The sequence below is a fragment of the Anoplopoma fimbria genome, chromosome 23 (genome assembly GCF_027596085.1).
Source record: "Anoplopoma fimbria isolate UVic2021 breed Golden Eagle Sablefish chromosome 23, Afim_UVic_2022, whole genome shotgun sequence".
Lineage (NCBI taxonomy): Eukaryota > Metazoa > Chordata > Actinopteri > Perciformes > Anoplopomatidae > Anoplopoma > Anoplopoma fimbria.
Genome location: NC_072471.1, coordinates 9,231,155 through 9,258,639, shown reverse-complemented (window position 1 = coordinate 9,258,639; position 27,485 = coordinate 9,231,155). Strand labels below are relative to the sequence as shown.

The 27,485-nt window shown below is 40.4% G+C and overlaps 3 protein-coding genes across 4 annotated transcripts in view; 1 reads left to right on the top strand and 2 right to left on the bottom strand.

The window, feature by feature from the left end:
• cacna1c (calcium channel, voltage-dependent, L type, alpha 1C subunit) overlaps positions 1-5,105 on the top strand; it is a 173,552-nt gene extending 168,447 nt beyond the window's left edge. Inside the window, 7 exon segments of the mRNA XM_054624630.1 lie at positions 1,796-1,924; positions 2,028-2,158; positions 2,295-2,392; positions 3,630-3,726; positions 3,910-4,018; positions 4,128-4,284; positions 4,608-5,105. Of these exon segments, the coding sequence (XP_054480605.1) occupies positions 1,796-1,924; positions 2,028-2,158; positions 2,295-2,392; positions 3,630-3,726; positions 3,910-4,018; positions 4,128-4,284; positions 4,608-5,105 (1,219 nt within the window).
• A 10,562-nt stretch (positions 5,106-15,667) lies between these two features.
• Positions 15,668-19,603, bottom strand: LOC129112669 (zinc finger protein 184-like). Its single transcript, XM_054624866.1, has 8 exons — positions 19,516-19,603; positions 19,079-19,281; positions 18,253-18,363; positions 18,042-18,137; positions 17,738-17,848; positions 17,460-17,580; positions 17,022-17,225; positions 15,668-16,935 (listed from the first exon to the last, which is right to left on the bottom strand). The coding sequence occupies exons 1-8, from the start codon at positions 19,550-19,552 to the stop codon at positions 15,905-15,907; spliced, it is 1,914 nt and encodes a 637-aa protein (XP_054480841.1). The 5' UTR covers positions 19,553-19,603; the 3' UTR covers positions 15,668-15,904.
• An 889-nt stretch (positions 19,604-20,492) lies between these two features.
• On the bottom strand, positions 20,493-23,508 carry LOC129112684 (transcription termination factor 2, mitochondrial-like). Of its 2 annotated transcripts, none has more exons than XM_054624886.1 (2): positions 23,329-23,508; positions 20,493-21,974 (listed from the first exon to the last, which is right to left on the bottom strand). In XM_054624886.1, exon 2 carries the CDS (start codon positions 21,965-21,967, stop codon positions 20,828-20,830), a length of 1,140 nt encoding a protein of 379 aa, XP_054480861.1. In that variant the 5' UTR covers positions 21,968-21,974; positions 23,329-23,508; the 3' UTR covers positions 20,493-20,827. The 2 variants fall into 2 exon arrangements, with proteins under 2 accessions (XP_054480861.1, XP_054480860.1); XM_054624885.1 differs by lacking the exon at positions 23,329-23,508 and adding an exon at positions 22,998-23,091.
• Positions 23,509-27,485: the final 3,977 nt, after the last annotated feature.

Genomic DNA, 27,485 nt, shown 5'->3' with positions numbered 1-27,485 from the left:
TAGGTTCAAAATCTAATTGCTAAGTGATCTGATTGATTCCAGGTGTTTTCACAGGTGTATTCTGGGTGCTGGTGATTGATAATAGAGTAATGTATTTAAATGGAAGTGTTTAGCAAACAACACACAGGTTTTAGTTTGGTTTAATGTATATATAAAGTAAATAACCATGTATAGTTATTTGCAAAACGTGTCTTTTAGAATTGCAAACTTACTCTGAAGCAGAGTTAGTGGTTTCAGTTAATGTGCCACAAGTACCAGTTTTTGTGTCTTGGCAATTGCAAAAACAAATGTATTGGGAAGCGTATGAGAACAGCAAAATTGTTATCATGTTGTTACCTGAAGAAATATTGCAGCTTCCAGCTGTGTGGCTAGCAGGGCGTTAGACATGTTGTGTTTCATTTGCTAAATGTTTTGTTCTTAGAAGGTCAGCCTGTGAGACAGCTTGGTCATAGTTAATTAGAGAGGAGGTGAACTTATTCAATTTTCCTGTGATCAACAATTAAATGCTCCATTACAAAACAAAGTACAGTTTAAACTTTCCCATGCCCTTTTGCTTTGGATTCGCTTGATTTACCACCTGGGTGGTAATTTACACCCGGCTACTAAGGGGAGTGAGCTTGCATACAGATCCAGAGGAGTCTTACTCAGGTTTTGATCAAATGCTGTTCTAACCCAGAGTTTGCTGCGGAGCAGCTTAAATAGCTGTGTATTAAAGGGACATCTTAACATTTAGAAATTTGATTTAGTTTTTCTTCACCAGGCAGTTCTTAGGTAAAGTATATGTGCCGGTGCTTGAAAAAACAAATTCTTATTTGTATGTGTGGTTGTTCACCATAAAGAATAATGCATACTGCTAAATGCAAGTTCAATAATTTGTTATGACTCCTATTTTTTTACTAAAACATTACAATAAACAGATGGTTTTGTGGAGCTCCCATGTTGTAACGCTTAAGCAAACTATCTGGTGAAGAAGAAAAGATTTAACTTCAAATGTCAGGATGTCTCCTTAAAGCTTAAGTCTGGAGTATGAAACAGATGTGGACAGATAAGGAGGACAAGACATCTTTGGAATACAAAGAGAATACAACATAGTACAGAGTACATGCAGTGTTTAGTTTAGATTAATCTTGTCTTTCAAGAAAAAACAAACAACCCTGAATTCAGACTTAAGACTTATTATTACTTATTCTCCTAATATAAATTGTATCAAGGTTAATGTAGGCATTGCGTTCACTCCTTAAATAGATGAGTAGAAAAGATAGCGTCTGATTCCAGGACTTTATTGGCTTTCATTTTAAATGATGAGAACAGCATAAAAAGTACCTGTTTAATTTCCCAGTAGGCTAACATTACAATACTGGTCTCCAAGTATTAGCTAACGTTATTAGCTGTTATGAGCCATTATCTCGTCTGCCCTAATCTTTGTTTTTTAAAGATGTCTGCACCTAAGTCGCGCTATCATGCTGTCATATTCCCGGTGTTGCCTTTGATGCTTTTCACTGTTTTGCTTTATCAAAATAGTTGTATCCTCCTTTTCCTTCAAGCTTTTTCTTTTTCTTCTTCTCCCCTCTCTTCTTTCCTTTCCCTCCATGACTCAGTGGGTATCTAAGTCTCTCTTCCTAAGCTCCTCTCTGAGTTTTTTTACTAATCAGCTGCTTCTTTTTTTTCTGTGTGTTTATGTTCTCATCTATTTGTCTACATGGGTTTTTTTTCATCTGTGCTCTGTTTTATTCATTTTGTTTGTTTGTTTGTTTGTTTGTTTGTCTTGGTTGTGTGCTTGTTTGTGTGTTGGTAGCTCGGACTCAAGTGACAGCCGTCTGCCAATCATCCGAAGAGGCGACGGGTCGACGGAGGAGACGTACGATGAGAGCTACGCCGACGACAGGGAGTACCACGAGGACGACCACTCGCTCTCCTCCGACATGTACTGCTGAAACAGACGCACATTATTTTCATCTCTAAATTTGATTCATTTCGGGGCGTGTCTTTCATTACCTCCTCTTTGTGTGTCTTTGTTTTCTCATTAGGCTGGTGTATAATGATGATACATGTAAGCAGTTGAATCCCATGGAGGAAGGAGAGGAGGTAGAAGACAGAAGAGGAGGAGGAGGAGGGTGGCAGTCTCCCAGGAGAGTCTTCCTCTGCCCTACCACTCTGGGTAAGTAGACATCTCTCCTTAAGACTGTTCTAAAGTATTGGTACAACTAGTCCAAATACTAGAATATAGTACCTATTTATTTCTTTAATGCACACATTTTTTCATGCTGCCTTTGCATGTTTGTTTTGTGTGTCAGCGCGGAGATCGTCTTTCCATCTGGAGTGTCTCAGGAGACAGTCAAGGCCAGACGTCTCCCAAAAGACGTCTGTACCACTGCACCTTGTACATCATCAGGTAGAAGATGCCCACAAAATGAATACAAACGCACACGTTTTATTACATTACATTACATTACATTACAGTCATTTAGCAGACGCTTTTATCCAAAGCGACTTACAGGAAGTGTATTCAACATAGGTATTCAAGAGAACTACTAGTCACCAGAAGTCATAAGTGCATCTCCTTTCTTAAACAAGCATCTAAAAGCATAAACCAGAGCAAAAGTATAGTGCAGAGGCAAATTACTACGAAAACAATAATTGCAACAGACTAATACGAATACAATAAGTGCTGCAAACTACTACGAATAGGATAAGTGCAGTAAACGAATACGAATTCAATAAGTGCAGCGAACTGATACGAATACAGTGAGTGCAACAACTAATACGAATGCAATAAATGCTACGAGGAAGGCTCAGGGTAGTACTTCTTGAAGAGGTGAGTTTTCAGCCTGCGCCGAAAGATGGGCAGCGACTCTGCTGTCCTGACGTCAGTGGGGAGTTCATTCCACCACTGAGGGGCCAGGACAGAAAAAAGCTGTGACCAGGTGGATCGGCCGCAGGGACCTCTGAGCGACGGGGCATTACATAATGTGAACTCCTCGCAATGCTGTTCACATGCAGCAATTTTTACGCCCTCAAATCCATTGTTGTCAACGTAGACAGGGGGAAGGTTGCACTCAAAAGCGAGACTGTCGAGCCGTAACGGCTGCACCCCGAGATAAGAATAGCTAAACTTTTGGAAGGCTGAAGCAGGCAAAGCATGTCATGTGGCAAAGAAAAATCAATCGGCAATGAAAAACAGCTGGCAGATATATATTTTTCTTCAGTAAAATTTATCTACAATAAATGTATGGAGAAGTTTATCATTGAAATGCTGGGCTACCCAGAGCTTGACGATATGTCCCACGGACTATTTCACTTTCTTTACTCTTTCCGTTAAAGGAAATTGCAACATCCAGTTGAAAGGTCAGTCAAACTGACAGACAAATTAAGCTATAAAGCTACTGTTAGGTATTCACAGTGCTGGGATATCTTTATTTTTATTTTGACTAGTTTACTCAGTGAGGCTTACTGCGCCATTGCAACACACAGGTTTTGGTTTCTTAGTAACGCAAAGCACGACAGGTGTGCAACCCCCTAAACTCCTTGAATAAAAAGATTTCAGTGGCAAGGTTTGTGTTTTCCACACGTTTTCAGACGCAACATGTGAACGTCCCCTTACACTGTCCCTCTGCTCTGTCCTCCTCCAGGCTCTGGCAGTGGCAGGGTTGAGTCCTCTGCTAAGACGGAGTCACTCACCTACCCTCTTCAGCCGGCTGTGCTCCACGCCTCCAGCCAGTCCCACAGGTACACCGCATCCTGTGCCCACATCAAGCACAGTTATAACTTTATTCAAAACGGGGGGAAAAAACGGGTCCCTGAATCCATTACACGGAAATTAGAAGTGCATATTGTTGTCAAGTTGCAGCTTTGTCGTACTTGTTGATAGGTTCGATCTCCTAATGGGACTTCATCTGTCTTTGTTTCTAGCCCAGGGCAGTGATGGCTCCTACCAGCGAGTCCCCTCTCTGAGGCTAGAGGGCTCCAACTCCCATGAAAAGCTCAATACCAGCTTGCCCTCTGTCAACTGTGGGCCCTGGTAAGACCAAGTACCTTGACAAATAACTGTTACGGTGCATTTGTTCAAATAGCAGTGACGATGATGCTGTAGGAACAGTAATAATGATAAACTCATTTATTGCTCCTAGGTACAGCGACAGTAATGGGAACAGCCGGGGGCCCAGTCCCAGTATGTCAGTGTCCAATCAAAGACCACCACGGCCGGTGTCGCTCACAGTGCCCTCGCTACTGGGGAAAGACTCCAGCTCACTGTGTCACGGCAGTGCGGGCAGTCTGGTGGAGGCAGTGAGTGTTTGTTTGTGTGTGTAGGTTTGTGTGTGTAGGTTGGAGAAGCTCTAACATTCCTCAATTGTGAGGATTTGCAGCTTTTCTATGTCTTATGTCTGTGATTCCCAGCCTGGGTGTTGAGACCTGACAGGATAAATATGTTTTTGTTGAAATATTGAGTAGTTTTACCTCTTGGGCCTCAAAGCTTTTATAGTCCAAATGATTCATCTGGAAAATAATTTACTGCCTTAAAATAATCTCCCACTCCCTCCATTCCATCCCCCCATTTCTCTCTTTCTTCCCCTCCACCCATTCCTTTCTTTTCCATTTCCCCTCCCCAGGTGCTAATATCAGAGGGTTTGGGCCATTTCGCCCAGGACCCGTCGTTCATCGAGGTTACCAAAGCCGAGTTGGCCGACGCATGCGACATGACCATCGAGGAGATGGAGCACGCCGCCAACAACATTCTCAACGGCAACACCGCCACGAACGCAACATCCAGCACTTCCTCCACCTCTCAGCACAGCCCCAACGGCAACCTCCTCCCCTTCCACACAGCAGCAGCAGCAGCAGCAGCAGCAACGCACAGGGACCAAGTGGTCAGCGAGGGCGGGGAAGAAGCCGGAGGGAGCAGGGGCTCCGTCCACGGGCCGTCCTCGCTGGAGGAGCGACAGGAGCTGCTCTCAGGGGGGAGGGGACAGGAAGAGGAGGAGGAAGAGGTGGGAGAGATGGAGGAGGAGGAGGAGCAGCACAGAAGCTCGGTTGTGATTGGAGGAGCACGGCAGAGGAACAGCAGGCTGTTGGAGGATGAGGATATGGAGTGTGTGACGAGTTTGTAGGAGTCGGATTGACGGGTTTGATCGGCCAACTGGCCCCTCTGACGTCATCAGAGACTGACGCTTGTCAGTGCTGGGTAACGGCGCCGTGGCTGGCTCTGTCTGTCCCCGCCCCTCACTCACACACACACTGTCTGCCTCCCTGCCAGACGTAACCGCTCTGGACAATGGCGGCCAGTGACGCAACGTTAAACACCTGGTTATGACTCTGTTTGTTTCTAAGAGTTTGTATGTGTGTGAATGTTTGTAGTCAAGTATACCACACTATACTCTATACTATCTGAGTGTATGCTTGTGTGTGTGTGTGTGTGTGTGTGTGTGTGTGTGTGTGTGTGTGTGTGTGTGTGTGTGTGTGTGTGTGTGTGTGTGTGTGTGTGTGTGTGTGTGATCTATGATTTTCTCTATTTGTACGTGTGCGTGAGTGAGTGTGTTCTGCACACGTGTCTGAGTGTGTCTCTAAAGTGCCTCACAGTTTTATCATGTCCTCAAAGTTTGAAGAGCAGAACAGTAGGGGCGAGCAAAACAAGAGAGGGGAAAGTAGGGATGAAGGAAAGGTAGAAAAGAAACAACGGAATCAGGAAGTCCTTTTGATTGGGTTTCCTGCAGATGATATAGTGTGTTTATTGTTTTCATTTCCTACGCCTACTTTGGTGTTGTGTTATTGTTGTTTGTCTGGCCGCCATGAAGCCAGGTAGGGGACAGCAGACCAGCTGGTGGGAGGGGGGGGTCGGTTCAGGATTTAGATCTGACCGCACACATTTGTGGTCAAAGGTCAACTCCTCCTTCTTGGTTCACTGATGATGAAGCGCTGTATTGAGTAAACAGGGGTGAGGAAAACCCTGTTTGTTATCTCATTTCTCTTCCTCTTCCAAAGCTAAGGGACCTTGGAGCACAGCCCTGCCAGCCTGGGGGTGGGATTAAGGTGACACACCACCCCCAGCCAGGGGGGGAGGGGGGGAAGGATTTGAGGGACGGACCAACAGCCACAACAGGGCTTCTGTAGGGGGCCGTGGGCAGAGAGAGACACTCTCTGGCCAACAGGAAGCTAGCCAGCTCTTAAACCCGCTGGTCAGTGAGATGCCAGCGAGAGACAAAGTCCGTCACCTTGATCTGGCCTTGCCTCCTCTGCCGCTTTTCCTTTGTTTGGCCACACCCACTTCCTGCCCCAAACAGGAAATGGGAGAAGCATTTGGTGGCTAAGCAGAGACAGCAAGCCCCCTTTTTCTGCCTCATACCTCGCCGTTCCTCACTCCTCCCTCTCTCCTTCCTCCCTCCTCTTTGGTTATTCCACCATCCCTCTTCCTCCATCGCTGGATTTTTTGCTTTTTCAGCCCTCGGGAGGTGAGTGTGTCGAACAGGGCGACAGAGACGGAAGGTAGAGGAGAGAACGGGAGTGACCGATTGAAAAGAAAAACAGACTCTGGGCATGGATCTACAGAGGTTCTGTCCCTCAATCAACCTCACTTCCTTCTCCAAGACCCTCCTCTTCCTCTCAGTGTGGAATCCTATTGGATTTGCTGCCACACACTCTCTCTACAGACCACGCCCACTATGTATTTAACAGTTCAATATTGTGCAAAACTGGCTAGCCATGACTATTTTGTTTTATATTCATGATGTTATTGGTTTAATTTATCCTTGATTTGTTTGCAAAATCGGGGTGCTGGTCTCATAAATGTATTTTTGCTCGAGTTTATTTTAGGAGAATTTTAAGAGGTTTTAAGTATCGAAGCAGGGCGTAGTGTTTGCGTGCGAGTGCATAACTATATTTGTGCGTGCGTGTGCGTGTCTGCGTTTTAGTACAGGATGTATGTATGTACGAATGTTTGAGATAGCGTGTGTATCTAAAAGAGGGGTCATTCTCTCTATCAGTATGCACCTTTTACAGATTGTATCTATTTATTTATTTATTTTTCCCAGAAGAGAAAAAAATGTGTGAGGATGTGAGTTAGTATGTGTGTGTGTGTGTGTGTGTGTGTGTGTCCGAGTGGTTACTTATGTATTCTAAAAAGCAGATTTTAAGCCTAGACAGTAAATTAAGGTAGCATTACAAGTATGGTATTGTGTGGGGGTGTGTGTGTGTGTGTGTGTGTGTGTGTGTGTGTGTGTGTGTGTGTGTGTGATAATGGGCCTCCTTAACACAGGGTTACCATGGACAGGCATGCTTCCAAAGCTTTGTGATTTCTTTAGCATGGTTTTTACTTTTTAGCCAAGCTGCAGAGTCTGAAGCCACTCTATCTTTGAAAATTTGTCAGTGCGTAACTTTTCTTTATTTCCCTGTTTAGAGGTTATTAGGCATAAGGTCTCCAGCGGGGTCAGAGTGACGGTTCAGTTTACAGTGGTGGTGAGTTTCGGCATTGCAGCTTGGCCAGAAGGGAACAAGCCTTTTGGCAATTGCTGCTTTTTCTTCTTTACGGTGGATGGTCTCTCTGAATGGTAGAAGCACCAAAGTCGCACTGCCACATGAATGAACTGGGGGGGGGGGTGACGCCCTGATCGCTCGGCTGTGACACACCATAATCACATGATTTCATCATTTAATCGTAGTTTAAACTCCAAATGAACTATTAGGGCTGGTGTACAGATGCTGCAAGACTTCTGAATCACATCTCTTTGTCTGAGGTCTGCTCATATCACAAAACATTTTGATTTATTGTCATTGTTAGAAATAAAACAGCTCCCTGTCTGTAATATCATTTGCTGGTAAAAAAAAAACAACTAATTACTGAAAAAATATATACTACAGACAGGAAATCAACTGTCAATTGATAAGATATGATAAATGTTTAATTACATTGAAAATGATTGGATTAGATCAGAAAACTGTCCTGGAGATTTTTGTCCTTTGATTTTTTTTTTTCCTATGGCGTTAAGGTAGCATGCTGACAACTTTTCACTGACCGTTCTCTTTTATAGTTTTGTTTCTCGGTTAAAGTTTAAATTCACTTGAGAAGGTATGACCACAAGGCCATCGCCAGTTATGAGCCTCAGCCTTCAGTACATTACACAGAGCATGAGTATCACCTTGGTATTATATCTGTAAAACATTCCTTATGTCAGAATCACATCCTTGGTGCCAACTGTCATATTTATTAAACAATTTTATAGTATTTAAAACTGAATTGATTCGATTCAGCTCGCTAAAATGGGATGGAACAAGACAAAAAAAAAAAAACATCATTATTGTTACCGCCACATTTCAGAGGCAAAGTCAACTGGACACTAGTATTGAAAGTCTGTTTCTTACCAGAGCAGCGCTCACATTCAGATACATCAGTGGATCTAGTCAAAAAAGATTTTGTAAGAAAGAGCATTTTATGTTAAGGTTAGAGCATTGACAGTACTTTTAAACTCAAACTCTCTTATTAGCTCCAAAGAATATGTTGCGATAGATTTTATTTTTAATAATCTCACTTTAAAAGATATTGAATTCCCACCCAGAGATTCTATCACATGTCAACTTCTATCAATTACTTTTCAGTTTGATTTACCATTAAGGTCCGACTGCTGAGCTCTCATTCCTCCGTGTTAAGCAGAGCAGGTTTGTGGCAGGGAAGGGGTTGCATGAACACACTGCCATACACTGCATCCTGTGCCAGTAACAGACTTCTGACATTATTATGCAAACTAAATGTGAATGTTGAACGTGTTTTCTAGTGGCAGTGCTCCTGTTGTTTTATGGTGATGATCATACTGCAAACCTTGAAGAAGTCTGTGTTGTCAAAGGAATACCCTTTTTTTTTTCTCCTTCTTTTCCTTTCTTCCTCTGGCCCTCATCAAACATCTTCAGCATTTCTTTCTTTCAGTTATTCTAAAAGCACCTCATTAAAATAGTTCATGACTACTTAGCTGCGAGTGGCTCATACCAGTTTTAATTTAAGCTGCTTTTTGTTTAGTCTAAAAGTTATTAAAGCAGAATTAGGTATGGTTGAGCATGTGGATGTGTGTGCAGAGAAGCATCTGGGTTCACAGTCTCACTTTGTGCTCCTTTTTTTTGTAACCACACTGTGTTGGATCAGCCCTGGTAAAGTTGATTTAACCCTGAATTTAAAAGACAAAACGAGTTCTCCTCCTGGTTATGAATGCTGATTTATTTGAATAACCTAATGTCTATTAAATAAAACCAGCAGGCCCCCTAAATTTTAAAGTAGCAGTTTTTTGATCCAAGCTGCTACAAAGTGAATGTTACTCACTTGAGGCAGTTCTGACAAGAAACCATGTAGTTATTGACAATATTTGCTTTAATGAATCAATCATTTATCCAACAAAGAACCCTTCTCAGACTGACTAACTTAAAAAAAATAGGATGATAAGATTCCCATTCATAAATGTTCAGTATCACCTTCAGCTTTGAGTACATTCAGAGACTACATGTAGTTCAAATCCTTCACTTTTGTGTTCCTAATCAATGTCCACTTTCATACTCCAGAGAGACACACCCATTTAGAGTAACCCTGCGAATCAGAAGTGCCAAACCAGGCTTAGTTGTGTCTGTTTAAGGTTTAAAGGCTCTGGTTTCAAATGCTGGTGAGAGAGATTGAGAGGCCTGTGGTGCCCCCATGTGGAGTGGAGCAGATTGCATTTTAATGTTACATATAGGTGAGAATAAACTCTTGAGTTGTTGTGTTGCAGTATACAGTATGAGTGGGTGTAATCCTGCATCCCACAAGATATGCAAAAACAATGCAATAACTATGACTGTAGGTTCCCTGAAGTAAATGTATTTGTGAAAGTGAAGGAAAAAAAAAAAAAATCAAGATCATGATGACGTATTTTTTTCAGTTTGTTACATTTTTAAGTGAACTCAGTGGCGTCCATGCCGGAGAAACCTAACATACTTGAAATCAGGTACATTGCAGTGCAGTATAGTAAAGATGTATTTATTTATCTCTCTCGTGCCGGGCTGTTGGCTCTGCAGTCTCAAATGTGTACTGAGACATCGACATGAAATTGGTGTTTTTGCTTGCGGTTTAACATCCAGCCCGTGTAGCCCCATAGATGAAAAGCTGATTGTTTATTTTTGATGATTCAGCAGCAAAAAACACTACATTTCACCTCCCTGACTCAATATGACTTTAACTGCATCCCTTTCTCTCGTTTATTTCCTCTTAGTTTTTTAATGGATTGAGCTTTGCATGAGGTTCACTTGTTGGTATTAAGCGTGCTGGGTTTTTGCAGTCGTTTTGTTTCGATCAGGTAAAGTTTCATATCACACCATGACAGTAGCTATTTTTATGTAGTGTACATATAATTAAAGTCAGTATTTCTTCTGTAGATAAACTGCGGACAGCAGTGGAGGCTGTTTGGAAGGTGATTTTGCATATCTTGTGTCTTATGGGCTCCTAGTACATTTTTCTGATTCTTGATCTTATTGTTGAAAGTTTAGAGGAAAAGCAAACTACAGTATTTTACTTACAAATTTAGACAGGTGTCACTACTGATGTTGCCATAGTCTCTGTCTTCAACTTCTATCTTTTCCTTGTCTGACATTTGGAAGATGGACCAGTGGGAACAGATTGTACGAAATGGACCAAATTACCTATAATTAGAAGTTCTTACAAAACATATTGGTGGATTGGACCAGCGTGGACCGTCACTAAATGGTGATAGTTACACCTGTCTATTGTGTGTGTGTGTGTGTGTGTGTGTGTGTGTGTGTGTGTGTGTGTGTGTGTGTGTGTGTGTGTGTGTGTGTGTTGTGTGTGTGTGTTGTGTGTGTGTTTATGTCCCTGTGGTCTCTGCCTCACTGTTAGTAGACAGTTTCTCAGGCTGATGAGCTGCAGCTGTGTCACCATAAAGGGTGCAGATCAAAATGCAAGTAAGTTCCACAAGTGAAGGCCAAAAAAAATATAGAGAGAAAATAAAGGCTGATGGAAGACAATCTGTTGATGACAATGGTAAGCAGTGGGTTTGGTCTGAGTAGAAATGTTGGATTGAGAGTCTCTTTTGGGGATTGTTTTATTTCATCATGTTTGAATTTTTGAGTGGTTCATACATGGTGAATTATATATCCAAGTAATGTTGTATGTGCATGGGTTTCTCTCTGTAGGGATATAAAGTATTGGTCCTATGTGAATGATATATTTTGTCTCACCACTAGCCAATGATTGTATATTTTTATACACCATATAATAGCAAGAAATATATGAATATGTTATATGTAATCACCAGAATGTTAGAGGAAAGAAAAGGCAGGACATTTATTCGGCAATGTAGTTAGTGAAATATGAGAATGTGTTATATGATCCTACTGACTGAGGGTCAGTTAGAAGTTATGGAACAACGTCCCACTTTACCGACTGTATGTTTGACCAGCAGGGAGTACTGTAGTTATATTTACTGAAGAGGGAACATTGTATGTTTCACCTGACGGCATATACATGACGAGCTTTTAAGTCTTTTCACACCCGGCTTGGATGATTCCCAGACTCCTCAGTCCATCCAAATATGGCTCCATTTAAATATCAGTTCAGCTTTTAAAGACAGAACGGTACCAAATGAATGCATTTCACTAGCCAAATGAAGCATTTTGGGAGAGATCTGAAATCTAGCGTGCGTTTGCTTTTGTTTCATTTTTTCGTGAAGTGAGCTGTAAGACCTTAAACTACCAGCGACCTGCTGCGCAGGTCAAAGTCTGGACATTTTCCTACTGTAGCACCAAGAGACCTGTCTCACCTTCACTCGTCCTACATCAGCGATACAGACACATACACACTGTACACATTTTTCAAATGCATCAATAAAGCTATTAAAGACATCAAACCAAAAAATATCCACCTATCAAGGACCAGATATCTCTATGCTTTGCCATGAAAAATCATGTAGCTTCTATTTGTTTTCTTCCAAGAAAGGAATAGAGGACTTGAACTATATATGTGTGTGCAGAGAAATCCTCATTGAATGCAGGAAGGAGAGTAATGAAATTATTTTATGGGTTTAGGCAGCAATGAAACAAAGAAGAGAACATTTTATCTAATCTTTTAATGGAAGATTTGATCTAAAAATGTCGAATTTATATTCTGCATCTTGACTAACTATTGTGTGTTTGTGTGGAGGAGCAGCTGTACATGACAGAATACAATTCAAGCTGCTCGGTATAAAGAAAAGATGTCATCCAACATGCTTTAACAAAAATAGTATTTTACACACTTACCATTTTAAACGTATAAGAGTTGTGTTTATCCATAAACTAAACACAGATGTGTGCTGCTTATCAGCTTACCAGAGAGAGTGAGGCTTCGTGTCACGGTCACTCAGACCTCCTCATGTGGATCTACCATCGTTGTAACGGATGCACGTTATATTTTCTAGTAAACAGAAGTGTTTGTTGATCATAGTTAGATCCTGATAAAAATATTTTTAAGAGGACTATTTTGAATATAGATTTTATTCTCCTTTTTTTTCTCTAGCTAACAATCAGCATAGCCTGTTGTTGTAGAAATCTAATTAATTCTAATTCAAATATTACTTCTCTTTTCTGGAGAAACGAGAGGATCGTCTCTTTGTTTTTCTCTTGTACAGATGTTATTGTGACATCAGTGCTGATGGATGCTTTGGGAAATGGAACAGAGAGCAAAAGAGGGAATATATTATATAATACAAGTTTATATTGCACGTGTCTTCTATTTTAGATATTATACATAGAACAACTATATCTATATTATATTATATTAAATGATGGTTTGGAGCTGGACTTTAAAGAGGATCTAGACAAATCTTGTTCGTTGAGGGGGAAATGACCAGATCAGGTTCGGAGGGTGACATACGGTTAAACTCTTTACATGCTGGACATTTCTGTAGCTGAATGTTTCCATTTGGTTTATGTTTATTTTTGTCAGCCTCTGTCTGTGTGTTGCCAGTGCAGGAGTTTAGGGAGAAACAAGAGTAGATGCAATGTGATTCCAATACTTACACCTGATGGATTATTTGTGAATCTTGATTATTATCAAGAAATTAGGAATCTGTTATAAGGATTTTTACACAACACATTCAATTTACAGCCTGATCAATTAAAATAATGTGAAGGTTTTGTGTGGATGTCGGAGGCAAATCTATTCCAGTGTTGAAACCTTGAGAGAATCTTAACCGGCCCTCCAGATATTGTGTTGCACTGGCTCATACTGTACTCATAGCACTCAAACACTCATAGACGCACGTTAAGACTTCACTGATCAGTCTTGGAAAATTAGATTTGTTCACTCGCGAGTGTGATGATGAACTCAAACATTTTTCTTTGGCTGCTGAGCCCTAAAATGAACCAAATAGATATTTTCTTGCCTGATAGATTTAGAAATAACATAAAGGATAGTAAAGGTAGTAGCAGCACCCGTAATGAGAACATTTAGGACGACGGTTAGTATTGGAAGGACCTTGAAAGCCTCGTGTTTATCACTCATTCCTTCTCTTATTGTTATCCAAATAAATAATAAATCATAAGAGAGATTCCTATTTGCACATATTAGAATTTCAGAGTCTCACACAGCGATTGCTCTTTGTGTTTCGCTTTAATGGAGAAGAACGCTGCACCCACAGCCTGTCGATTTGAGGAGAGGAGTTTTCTGTACCCGCTAGTGTTTCTAACAGTAACTTTCTTTAGGAAATGACTCCAGCTAAGAACTCTCTAGAGGTGTGACAGCAGCCTCACGGTGCTGACCTCTGTGAGGGGTTCTGGTGGTCAAACAGCTCAGTGGAACCACGAATGTCTGTGCCTCCCTGCATCTGGATAATTCTCTCTAGTTTTAATGATAAGAGCTACTTAACATTGCACCACGATTGATGATGATTTCATCCCGAATGTAGAACGCAGTTATGCTCGTACCATTGTACTCACATATCTTTGAAATGAAAGTTAAGACTACTGGTTTATATTTGGATATTTTCCTCTTTTTATTTTAGCAGCCCTTACTGGAGGGACATGATAATAGCTATCTCAGTTTTGGCCACAACAGACACAAATACATCAAATTTTTGCTCTTTGTTGGCACATAGAAACTCTACAAACTATGAATCCAAGTGGTTTCGTCTCGCTAAGAAAGTCCCACTTAACTACAAAGAGTTAGAAACAAACAGGTATGGTGTGCCTGTGTGTGTGTAAATGCAGCTTTAATGAATGAGTCGGCCCATCTGACAGCAGTGTCATGTACATTATCAGTGTTTTCTTCCCTGAGTTATTTGTTGCTGGTGTGGAAACGCCTCTTTAACAGCGTCCAGGCGTTTTCTTTGTTTTTTTCTTACCAAGGCAGGTTGATCCCGACCTTTAGCCAGCCTGATGATTCATGGCAGGAGATCCACAGATCCACACACAGTAGTATTTAATGAATGCTTTTCTGTTCCTTATTTACTGGGTAAATGCCATGGCTATGTGGCTCTGTTCTCCACTGGTCAGTAGTGTCTTATGATCTTGTCCGTAGTCTTACTCGCTACTCATGCAAAGTGTTAAAGGGCCTTTGACAGGATTAAGTTGTTTGTTTTTGTTGTTTTCTGTCGGAGAGAAGTCTGTTATTATTTTATACGGAGAGAGGCGTTCACACAGAGACCAATTTGTTGTAATATTAGTAGTGACACTACTGCTAAATGTAGTATTTAATAACAGCACTATTTATGGTCAAAAAATGAACTAGTGTGTTATTGTACTTGCGGTAGCTTTGGAGGCAGGTGGTCATTTTGTAAATGTTCTTTAACATAAGCCACTCCCCCTCGATTTGCTGGGGATTTCATTGGTTCTGAGGTTGCTAAGTGACACTGGCCCAACATCATTAGGTTTCCTCGGTTACCATTTGTCTCCTCTGTGCTGACTGCATGGTCTCACAGACGACACTCCCTTATTTCTTTTTCTTCTGCTTCTCTTTCTTTTTTCTAAAGGAGAGTTCTTGATTTCTTTTCTTTTTTGTTCATTCACTTCATTTTACACTTTAGAAAGGGAAAGAATACAAATGAAATATTAATTCAATCACTTTTTCTACTCCTATTTTCAATAAAAAGTGTAACGAAAAACCAAACAAAAAGTTGATTTGTAAATAAGTAATGTACAGTTTGTATCTGTAACTTGTCAGTCTGTCATTGGTGACAGAGTCTGTCTTGCTTATAACGCACGCTACCAGTAAATAAAAAAAGGAAAAAGTATATTTAGACTGTATGGTCCCTTGAAAGCAAGTTTTAAATTAATATCTGATGTATATTCCTGTAACATTGCATTTTTATCTGAGGAATGATGTTATTAAAAAATTGCAAATAAATTGCATTTCCTACAGCTGTGTTTTTCACTTCCTTATATATTTGTATTTCAGGTCTTTTTCATCACACTCGACAAATGACCAACTATCAGGTACTATTACCTGCCATTACATTTGTAGTAAATAAGTGATCCACACAGGATTTAAAGAATGAAAGATATATGGCAACTCAAATGAATGTCTTCTTCACCATCACAGCTTTTTAAATGTAAGAATTCAGCTTTCTTTAACAGTATCAACACTGTGTTTTTGCTCACAGTTTAATATGACTTATGCCCAGTAATGTGCAGAATTTGAAAAAGAAAAAAGGTGACATAAAGTAGGAGCCTTAAACTAAACAATGACACTAGTGTTGGTGACTGTCATCAGCTGCTAAAATGAACTAGTTTGGTAACTTATCTAATTAAGAAACCAAAGCAGATAAGAGGGATTTCAAATACGTTGCTGTCCAATCATTGCTGCTGATTACTCTATAATAACTATATGACTTAAGTGTTTTGTGTAAATTAACATTTATTTAGGTAGGGTATTAATTAGGACTACATTCTGCTCTCCAACGTTGTGTCTAATTCACGTGTCAGGCTTATGAGTTGCCAGGTGTCTTTTCAGATTCCCCTGCTGGGAGAATTCTCTCTCGCAGTTTGGACACTTGAACGGTTTCACCCCGTTGTGGCTGAGCGTGTGTCTCTTCAGGCAGTTCAGCGTGAGGAAGCGCTTGGGACACTCCGAGCACAGGTACGGACGCTCCCCCGTGTGAGAGCGCGTGTGGACGTTAAGGTGGCTCTTGCTGGAGAAACCCTTCCCGCAGTGCGTGCACGTGTACGGCACCTCGCCCGTGTGGGACCGGGTGTGCAGCAGCAGCTCCCCGGAGGACAAAAAGGACTTCCCGCATGTGGTGCACAAGTAATTCTTCTCCCCTTTGTGCATCTGCATGTGTCTTGTAATTCCTGCTTTGCTGAAGCTCTTCCCGCAGATGGTGCACAGGTTGGTGGGGCCTTCGTGCAGGCGTTCGTGTTGCCTGAGCGAATAGTTGCACAGGAATCCCTTGTTGCACTGGCTGCAGACAAATATCCGTCCTCTCTTGTGGAGCCTCTGGTGCTGATAATAACCCGAAGGGCTGGTGAACCCCTTCTCACATTGGGTGCAGCAGTACGGGAAGCTGTGGAGCTTCATGTGAGTCTTCAGTTGATTTGGAAGTTCAAAAACCTTTTTACACTTCAGGCATTTAGTTTCTTCCTCTGTGAAGTTTTTGTTGACGGGTCGCATGCTCAGAAACCTTTTGTCTTCCCCCGTGGGGTCTTTCCGTCTAAGTTGTTCCTTGTTTTCTAAGTTGTCCTTCTTCTGCTTACGTTCAAGCTTTATTTCAACCCTGCATTTTTGTTTGTGTTTCCTCTTATTCTGTAACTTGCCTTCTAGTTTCTTCTTTTCATCATTAAAGTCTTTAATCTTCTGCTGAGTCTTTGCTATGGCTTTCTTCACAGATAGTTTTTTCTGACAGGGAGCTCTTACGTGGTGCTCACACTGGATGTGCTCTTGTACCTTCCTCTTTATGCGGTGGGTGAATGAACACTGAGGGCAGATGAATAAACGTGACAGAGGACCTGAAAGCATGAAGAAAGGAAAGTTAATAAAAATAGGATTTTTTGGGACTTATTCTGGTCTGCTACTGCGACGGGTTTTGTCTAACCTGGTTCCCTTTTTGGCAACAAATCATCTGCAGTGACGTCTGAGCTTTGACTCGAGTCTCCTTCTAATTCTTCCAATGCCAGGGTCTCTTCCTCATTGTCATAATCATCGTCTTCACTGTAAGGCTCAGTGAACCTCTCCATTCCAGTTTGAGCAGGGAGGGCCAGAGTGGACAAAAGGATATCGTCCTCAGTGCTGGAAGGAGCTGAAAGAGATGAAGACATTAAACATTTTACACATTAGTCACAATTTCTTTTAAAATCTAAAAACAAAATTGTACATTTGTTGTCAAAGAACAAAAACAAGATAGAATGTAAGAAAGCGTTCAAGACAGTAGGAAGGAAAAAAACAAAAAAACAGTCTTTTCAAACATTGATCTTTTGAACAGATGGAAATTATATACAAAACTTTTTATTTATTTATTTATTTTTAAACTTACCAGTGCTGAGAGTCCCTGACTGTCTGTGATGAAGCAGCAGACTCTTCAGGGCAAACGGTTCAGACAGATGCTGTCCAAATTCTTCTGACACAGATGTTGTTTCAGTGAGCCATGCTGCTGTCTGAGACACAGAGGGAAGACCACAGAGATGCAGGTTGGAAAGTGAAGCAATAATCATACAAAATACTCACAGACTTCAACCCCAAAAGAAAAAGAAAATCCAGTTTCATGTAGTGGCTCAAAATGCACACACATTTAACAGTGAAAAACTAGAGCACCTGTTGCAGGTCTGGTGTGGGCAGCAGCTGCTCCAGTCTGGACAGGAAGTCAGACACCAGCTGCTTCAGTCTTTGGTCATAGTTTGAGCCGTAGTTTGTGGGAAACACCTCCTAAAGAAACAGTCAACACATCAGTGCAATAATCAGGCGGGTGATCCACTGTGACTGAAGAAAAGCTCATACATTTCCTTAAAAAGCTAATCAACATTGAAAATGTCTCATTTGTCTTTTCTCTTGATGAAAGAGCTCTGTGTCCTTTTCGATTGATCTTTACGCTATATGTAATTCTCACAGATAGACTCACTTGGAAGAAGAACTCCTTTTCAAAAGGAACATTTAGTAGGTTTTGAACCAGGCCTGCAAAGTTGATGTAAGAGGTCTTCAGTATGTCACCACTGGCCTGTCAAGACATGGACAATGGGAAACGTTGAGAAGGTTACACCAGTAGAGGTATTACAGATAATTCATCCTAGATTTCTAAATGTATGTGCTCTGTCCACTCTTTAAAAACCCACCATCTGATCAGTGGAGCTCAGCTCAGCGCTGCAGGCGTGGATTTTATCCAGGTGGCTCTGGATGGTCTGCAGGTTGGCAACGCCATCACCTCGACACAACTCCAGAACCAGCTGCAACAAAAACAAAGTGTGAGACAGGTAACTCCAAAGAGCATGACACAGCAGGAAAAAGATTGATTCTGTTATGAGAAAGTGCAACTATATGTTGAAATATACGTGTAATAATCACAAGACACATACTAACATTACACCTGAGGACATTTCTAAACAAAATCACAACTCAATGAGTAGAAGGGGGAATTATTACCCTACCCTGAGCCTTCCTCGTAGCACTTATTGTATTCGTATTAGTTGTTGCACTTACATGATTCGTATCCGCTGCACTTATTGAATGTATTCATTTACTGCACTTATCCTATTCGTAGTAGTTTGTAGCACTTATTATATTCGTATTAGTCTGTTGCAATTATTGTTTTCGTAGTAATTTGCCTCTGCACTATACTTTAGCTCTGGTTTATGCTTTAAGATGCTTGTTTAAGAAAGGAGATGCACTTATGACTTCTGGTGACTAGTAGTTCTCTTGAATACCTATGTTGAATACACTTCCTGTAAGTCGCTTTGGATAAAAGCGTCTGCTAAATGACTGTAATGTAATGTAATGTAATGCATGTGTCGTGATTTTCACATTCATGGAATGCCATGATTTTCCGCCACTATAAATGTTAAATGTGTCTCTTAGAGGTAGAGGGGAGGCTGAGGACAGCTCCACCTTGGCATCACTGCCACTCTGATTGAATAATGCTGACATAGAGAAGTCATTCCTCACCCTTGCTCTCAGGCCCAGGATGAGCTGAGCCCTCTGACCGGGGCTGAGCAGCTCTGGGACGATCTCTGTAGCCAGACTGATGAAGTCCACCAGCTTGTCGTACTGCATCACGCTGTGCTGCTGCACTACTTGCCATATGAAAGCAGACATCAGTCTCACTGGAGGGACGAGCAGATGGAGAGAAGCTGGAGGAAGAGGGGAGCCTGCAGAGGACATTTGAGAAAAGCGAATCAATGCATAAAGTAAAAGAGGCGCGTTTAACCATTTTTTTTTTTTTTTTTTACAAGCGATTTGAACACAACTCCTCAAAGGGTTAGCGTTAGCATAGTTAGCTTAAGATAACTAACTGTATTATATTATTATGTATATATATATCGTTTTTGTAAAATGTCTGTCTGCGTTTACTAGCAGATAACTAGATGGATGTGTACACAAACCTTTGTTTTTCCAAGCCATCTTTTCGTTTAAAAACATCTAAATATAAGTGTATGCATTTAGCCGACATAGCGGGAAGGCGTGCTCATAACTTCCGGGTTAAGCGGATGTTATGAAAACCGTTCCTTCAAAATAAAAGTAAACTGTGACGTTTAATTATATCATATAAAGCGAAGATGTCGATGTGCAAATCATCCATATGTCACCTACATATACTACATTCACAACATCCAGGTGGTTGCGTGTGCATACTGGGAAAAAATCACTTTCTACCAGTAGATGGCGCACATGTATTGTCACTCCTGTGGTGTCCTGGCCCTTCACCCTTTAGTTTATTCATTTCAACATGTACAATAATGAAATAAATACCAATGCAATATATAGGCTGTATTTGTAAAGCTTTGGGGGAAGATTTTTAAAACAGCTTTATTGTTATGATATCAATCGTATGCTGCTGTCAGGTTGCACAACCAGCTCTGCTCCCAGTAGACAATACACTGTTCATTATTAAGTCAATGAACAGTTTGAACAAATTCGAGCTTAAAGTAAAAAAATGTGTTCTTGCTAAGTATCTCCAAGGCCAAATCTTTTTAAATGACACACATGTTCAGATTAATAATTAATTTTGAAATAATTAATTTTTACATTATTTCAGTACCACCTGCAAGACGTTTTGACAAATTCTGTATACTTTAAAAAAAAAAATTTGTTCTTATTTTATTTCATATTTCTATTTATTTATCTATTTGTGTGTAAATCCCAAAATTATCCCAAATAAATGTACCACTTGAGAGAACTGCTCGACTTGCATCTTGTTCCTTCTCAATATGTCTGTTTCAGTTTAAAAACTGGGTTTAAATATACAACATGGTTTCAGTCTTATTATTATGATAAAGTATGAATCAGTAGTGCCATTGCATAGTTGGTGATTTAGGAGAAAAGCAGTTATTTGATACTAGAGAAAAAATTTAACGTTTGGCATTTATTGCTCATCAAACCACAATCATTTTGTGAATTACAGTAGTCACTCATTTCCACTCGTCAATGTTTTGTCAGTATATTTTCTGACATATAAGATACAGTACTAACAGTCAGTGTTATGAGCCCTCTCTGCATGAAGTCAAAGGAACACGGATGAAGGCCACAGGCTGGAACATCTTAGTTTCATTACACAGTTGTTCTCAATACTTCAAGTACTTTATTGCTGGAGGTTTTTGTATTTCAACCTGCCTCTCCTCTTAGTGTGTCTTGCACGCATCAAATAACATTCACACCCCTCCCTCACCAACATTTGCATCAACCGTCTCTGAGCGTTCACTCCTCGGCAGATCTGAGCGGAGCCACGGGGTTGAAGAGCGGCCGCTGCTGCCGGAGGTGCAGCTTTCCGTAACTCGTCTCAAAGTCCTTCTTGGTTCCCACGATGACGTCCAGGCTGCCGGAGCTCACATCGTACCCGTAGGAGGCCAGCTTCTGGATTCGATAGAGCACGATCTGCGTGGTGAGCTCCAGGACGTTGGGGGACTTCTTCACCTGCTCCATGCTCACCCCGACGTCCATCAGTCCCTGGAAACGCCCCGCCAGCGCGGGCAGGGAGTAGTATAAAATGGCCGGGCAGCGGATGACTATCTGCCTGATTTCGTCCTTGGAGCAGGCCAGAACCCCCTCGATGTAACCCAGCGCCTGCTGCATGGCCTCCGGCTGCAGCTCGGCGATGGAGGCCCTGAGGCTGGAGACCAGGCCGAGGAGCTCCTCCGTGGTGAAGCCCTGCTCCCTCAGGAAGCCCAGGCTGTCCCTCCAGGCTTCGGCCGGCCGCAGCAGGATGTACGGGTTCTGGCTCAGCAGCTTCTGCAGCCAAACGCGCAGGTTGCCCTCGTCTCCGCCCAGGTCCAGGTAGACCTCCCTCAAGGTGTGGATGACCTCCTTGTTGAGCTCGGCGGGCCGGCTGAAGCTCTGCGGGGCGCTGGCCATCAGCTTGCCGATGATCCTGTTGCTGAGGCGCAGACTCTGGAGGTAGAGGATGTTGGCCCGCTGGTTATCATGGTGAGTTAATGTGAAGAAGGACGCCGGGAACTTCTCGATGATGCTCATCAGCTCGCGCTTGTTGGGGCACACGGACACCCAGAGGTCCCGCTGGGCGGCCACGTCCTCCGGGCGACACAGCACCGCCTCCGGGTGCGCCTCCAGGATGCGCGTGATGACCGTGGCGTCTGCACCCATGTCACTCAGCAGGCAGGCGGTTTCGGACACGTACGAGGCGCCCTCGGACAGCACCCAGCCCTTGGACTTGCGCACCTTTCGGATGTCCACCGACAGCTGGTAGAGGGAGTGCACGGTGAGCTGGTTCTCCGGTCTTTTGTTGGGGGGAGTCACCGTGGAGGCCGAGGCGCAGGGCGGGCCGAGGAGACTCATCCTCCGGCAGTAGGCGCACAGAGAGGCGGTGGTGACCCGCAGCATGGTTGATCTGCGTGGATAGGAAGTACAAGTGAGCTTGGAAGATGGCACAATGTGATCTGAGAAACGCATTTAACACTGAGACCTTTAATTCTTCGTGTAAAAAAAAGCTAACCCAGGACTCATTATAGACTGTGACTCCCAATCTTTCTGTCTTGTGACTCCTTAAAAGAAAGCAGTGACTTCTTCTGATCTATCATAGCTAAAACTATTCCTTATTAAATGCAGTTTATTTTATCGATTCATTTAGGTATTTTTTGTGTCCAAATGAACGCAGGAAATGGTAAAAATATCACAACCTCCTTAAAAACTAAACCATCATATTCAGATTACTTATTTGTCAAAACAGCAGTCCAAAAACGAAAAGTAGGCCTACTTAATTTAATAGGATACTCTTATTTTGTAAAATGGATCTAGCATTTCACACGAAAAGGGCAAACATGATTAAAAAGTCAGAAAAAATTGTGTTTTTCTTCTTTCATATCTATTTAATAACATTGAGAACCCCTCAGTGTCATCTTACTGAACCACAGGAAGATTTAACCCTAATATAATAAATAATAAATTGATTCAGAAGTGTCCAATATTTAGACAACTCAAGACCTCAAGCTGAACTCCAGGACCCACATGCAAGCTGTCACTGCACCAACCACTCTGCAACCGCAAAGATATAAAGAAAGCAGCAGTACATTTGTATATCACACGTATGAGAATAAAGTGTAAATGAATAGTTCAGTTTGTGTTTAAAATACATGAATATCTAACGTCCTCAGTTTTCCAGAGGCTGGAGACAAACAGAGGGGACACTGTGTCCTCTCTGCTGGCATGTGACATGCTGTGACATGTTCTATTATGTATTTGACAACATACGTTAAGAGCAGTGCCCGGAGCTACACACAACACATGACACAGAAAAGAAGAAGCATGCCAGACCAGGCACTGGTCTTAACATATACACACACATATATATATATATATATATACACACACACATATATATATATATATACAATTATAAAACAGGTCATTTTACCAGTTTCTGAGCCCTCTGCAGCTGGAGGACTCCGATTATCACACCCACTGCTCTGCTCTCATAACAGAGAGGAGGAGCTGGGCGGAGTCACGATAAACACGTGGGAGGAGTGTGAGTACATCCCGCCCACCGGACTATTTACAATTGCATTTCACTTAATATTGGCAGATTAGCATCAATAGTACAGTAAATATGTCAGGTAGGACTGACATGACATAACTTGATTTACAATGACTAGATTGTTTTGGGGTAGTTACATTAGATGTTAGATGTCTTTCCTTCTCCTTTGCTCCAAATAATAATAAAAAATTAATTAAAATAAAAAACTGACCAGCAATGTCTTTGTTTTTTCAGAAATCCTGACCCGGTTACTCAATATATATTGTGAGAAGTTTCATAATTCCCTCAGCAAAGTCTGTGGATCATCTTGAGCACACCAAACCAATATATGTTGCTAGTTAAATAGCCCTCCAGATAAAAGGAAAAATATATATTCCCATTTGATTTTGTGATACACTGTCCCTTTAAGCGCCAGCAGGAAGTCCGTCGCTTTTAAGAGTTCCGTCGCTTTGACAGATTTTGCAAGAAGTTCCGCTTATCAACAGGTGTGAAGAAGTAACAAACACTAATGTATCCGGTGCTGCACAAATATAATAATAATAATAATAATAATAATAATAATAATAATAATAATAATAATAATAATAATAATAATAATAATAACTTATTTATATAGCACCTTTTAAAAACAAGGTTTACAAAGTGCTTCGACAGACAAGCCAGCAAAACAGTGCAATAGAAGAAACATTAAAAACAATCGTTAGGATAAAACTAAACTAAACTAAACAAAGAAACTAAATGAAATAACAAGTGACAATCAAATAAACGAAATATAGGAAGTTGGGAATTTAAATGACTGGTCATTACTGGTCTACTGGTCTGTAGCTGGTCAATTTTCAGAGTTTGAGATATTTACCTTCCATAAAATGTTTAATTTCTGACTAGTGGAAAGAAAAAACATCCAAAATACACATTTAGGTGTTTATCTTACTACTTTGTCTTTTTACACCTGAGGATTTCATCAACATTTAGCATTATAAAATTACTAATTTGCATATTTAGTTATATGTTATTATATATATTTTATTTCAGAAAAACTTGTGATTACAAAGTAATTGCCCTGATGTAAGTAATTAACTGAAAAAGGTTTCATGTTGATATCTGTAATGTTTTACCCAATACTACGCTATATAAATAAAACCTAAGTTCAAAGCATCAATAACTAAAAATGGAAACACATGGTCGTAACCTAGTAACAGTTATTGTTTGTAAGAGACCAAACTGTTTTGCACTCAGTTTTTCAAAACAAAATACACTTTTAAGGACATTTTTGTGGAGAAAAGTCTTGTGTCATCGTGTTGAACAACATGTCAAAACTAGAACTGTTGAGACCATTATTGAAACAGCAACTAGATGCGGCCATTGAAGACATATTTGGGGTGTTGGACAGGACGATTGCAGAGTACGAGCTGGAACTGTCTCACTCAAAAGAAAATGAGCGACAACATGAATTACTGAACGCTGTTTTCAACCCTGGATCAGGTTTGTACATTTCATCCTGTATTTATTGAAACATTCATTAATGCATTTCTTTATTCCTATATTTATTTATACATTTATTTAAGCATTTAGACATTTTTTTATTCATTCCTGTATTTATTTATACATTTATTAATGCATTTATTTATACATTTATTAATGCATTTATTTATGCATTTATTTATACATTTATTAATGCATTTATTTATGCATTTATTAATGCATTTATTTATACATTTATTAATGCATTTATTTATGCATTTATGAATGCATTTATTAATGCATTTATTTATACATTTATTAATGCATTTATTTAGACGTTTATTAATGCATTCATTTATTTATTCATTCCTGTATTTATTTATACATTTATTAATGCATTTATTAATGCATTTATTTATACATTTATTAATGCATTTATTTATGCATTTATTTATGCATTTATTAATGCATTTATTAATGCATTTATGAATGCATTTATTAATGCATTTATTTATACATTTATTAATGCATTTATTTAGACGTTTATTAATGCATTCATTTATTTATTCATTCCTGTATTTATTTATACATTTATTAATGCATTTATTAATGCATTTATTTATACATTTATTAATGCATTTATTTATACATTTATTAATGCATTCATTTATTTATTCATTTATTGTATGATGAAGTTAACGCTCCCTAACGTCAGCCCCACACGAGGAACATAATACTGCTGTAGCTATTTTAGCTTAGCTTAGCTTATTTTAGCTTATTTTAGCTTGCTAACTGTTGAGAGAACAACAGAGCGGCAGCTCACTTTTAGTCCTCTGAATACTTTTAAATATTATGTATTTATTTGCATAAAATATTTATGACCAAGTCAGCTAAGGTAAAAAAGTTGACTTTAAAATAACTTTAACATTTAACATAATTTTTTAATATTTAAAATGAAATGAACACAGCCGAGATTATCTCTGATCTCATTAACAATCACAGTTGTCCGTAATGTGCTCGCCGCAGATGTCCAGCAGCTGGCGTTGATTAAAGAAGATGTGCCACCTGAGTGGCGCCCCAGTCTGGACCAGGAGGACCCAGAGTCCCTTCACTTTAAAGAGAAACAGGAGGAACTCTGGACCGGTCTGGAGGGAGAGCAGGCCGATGGTCTGGAGAAGGCCGACATCACCAGGTTCCCATTCACTGCTGTTCCTGTGAAGAGTGAAGATGATGAAGAGAAACCTGGGTCTTCACAGCTTCATCAAAGCTACACGGAGGACAACAGAGAGGCAGAGCTTCCACCCAATAGCTCGGCTGCGCCAATAAAAGCAGGAACTGACGGAGAGGACTGTGGAGGGACAGAACTAGCCAGGAATCTAGATCCAGAAAGCCATTCACAAACAAATACTGATGAAACAGATTTAAACTCTTCTGAGACTGAAGTCAGTTATGATGAATGGCCAGAACCTTCATCATATTCTGGACCAGAAATTGAAGCGTGTGAGAATGCTTGGAAGGAGACCAGGGCATCTGAGTGTGCTGTGCATGCTCTGAAATATAAGGAAGCCCCTTTAAGTGATGCTGGTTTTAATGCTTGCTATGGTTTGGATGTTTGTGGGAAAATATTTAACCAGCAGACAAATCTTAAGACACACATTAGAAACCACACAGGTGAGAAACCATTTGGATGTGATGTTTGTGGGAAAAGATTTAACCAGAAGACACATCTTAAGACGCACATGACAGTCCACACAGGTGAGAAACCATTTGGATGTGATGTTTGTGGGAAAAGATTTTCATGTCGGAGAAGTCTGAAGACACATATGAGAGGGCACACGGGATAGAAATCGTTCTTTTCAGTTTGTTGTGACAGATTCATTACTTAAATGTATTGGTAAGAACCAGGTCAGTTTTTCACTGTCTTTCATTTTTGTTTTGTGTCTGCTTAAATATATGTAAAATGTTTCAGTGGTTCCCTTTGTTGTAAAAGTTGTTGTAAATTAGAAGTAAGGGAAAGAGTTTTTCAAACATCCAAGAAATCTTCATTATAATAACGGCAACAAAAAACATACAGTAGATCTGTGATGGAGGAAGCATAAATTAACCAAAGACACTGTACATAAGGGAATATATCAGAATTTAAAATGCACATTTCATGTAATGTCTCATCAATAAGTATTCAACATAAGTCATCCAATTCTTAAATACGGAATTCTATTCATAGTGTATTTTATTTACTTACATGTTTAAAATCTGTTTAAAAGTAACCAGTGATTCTATCACAGCGGGTCTTATGATATATTTTTCTTGGTTGGTCAGCCTAATGTTTTGTATAATTTCCCAAAAGGAAACTTTAAGACGATTCCTGGAAAGAAATTTGCAATCTGGTTGTAGTTATAGGGAAATTTGCGCACTTGCAATTAATGTTGGTGAAAACTGTCTACAGGTAAATTACAATTCATTATATATGGAGAGTAAAGTTCCCAATACAAAACAATAATTTATAATTATTTATGGCGGCATAAATGTAGCGGATCTTTTTAAGGAAATAACTCATCAACACAACAAACCAAACTCAAATAAAACGTCTCCCAACTGAGTTGTCGGTGTCAAATTACATATTTTATTCTAGGAAATTTACAAGGAAATGATTAGAAAAAGACGATGGCTACAACATCCCACAGGAGACAGAAACACAGACCCTGCAAAAAAGGTCAACACTGTCACTCTTCAATTTCTGTTTCATGGTCTGGAGATTTTAATAGGAATGTATTATTATTTTGCATTATGTGGATCCCAGTTTGCATCAGTTTCCCCTCAAAGCATGTGCAAAACAAACAATACCCAGTGGAAGATGCTGAGATGACCTCAATCCAAGGCCTTAGCACTTTGAGATTCTTGAATATA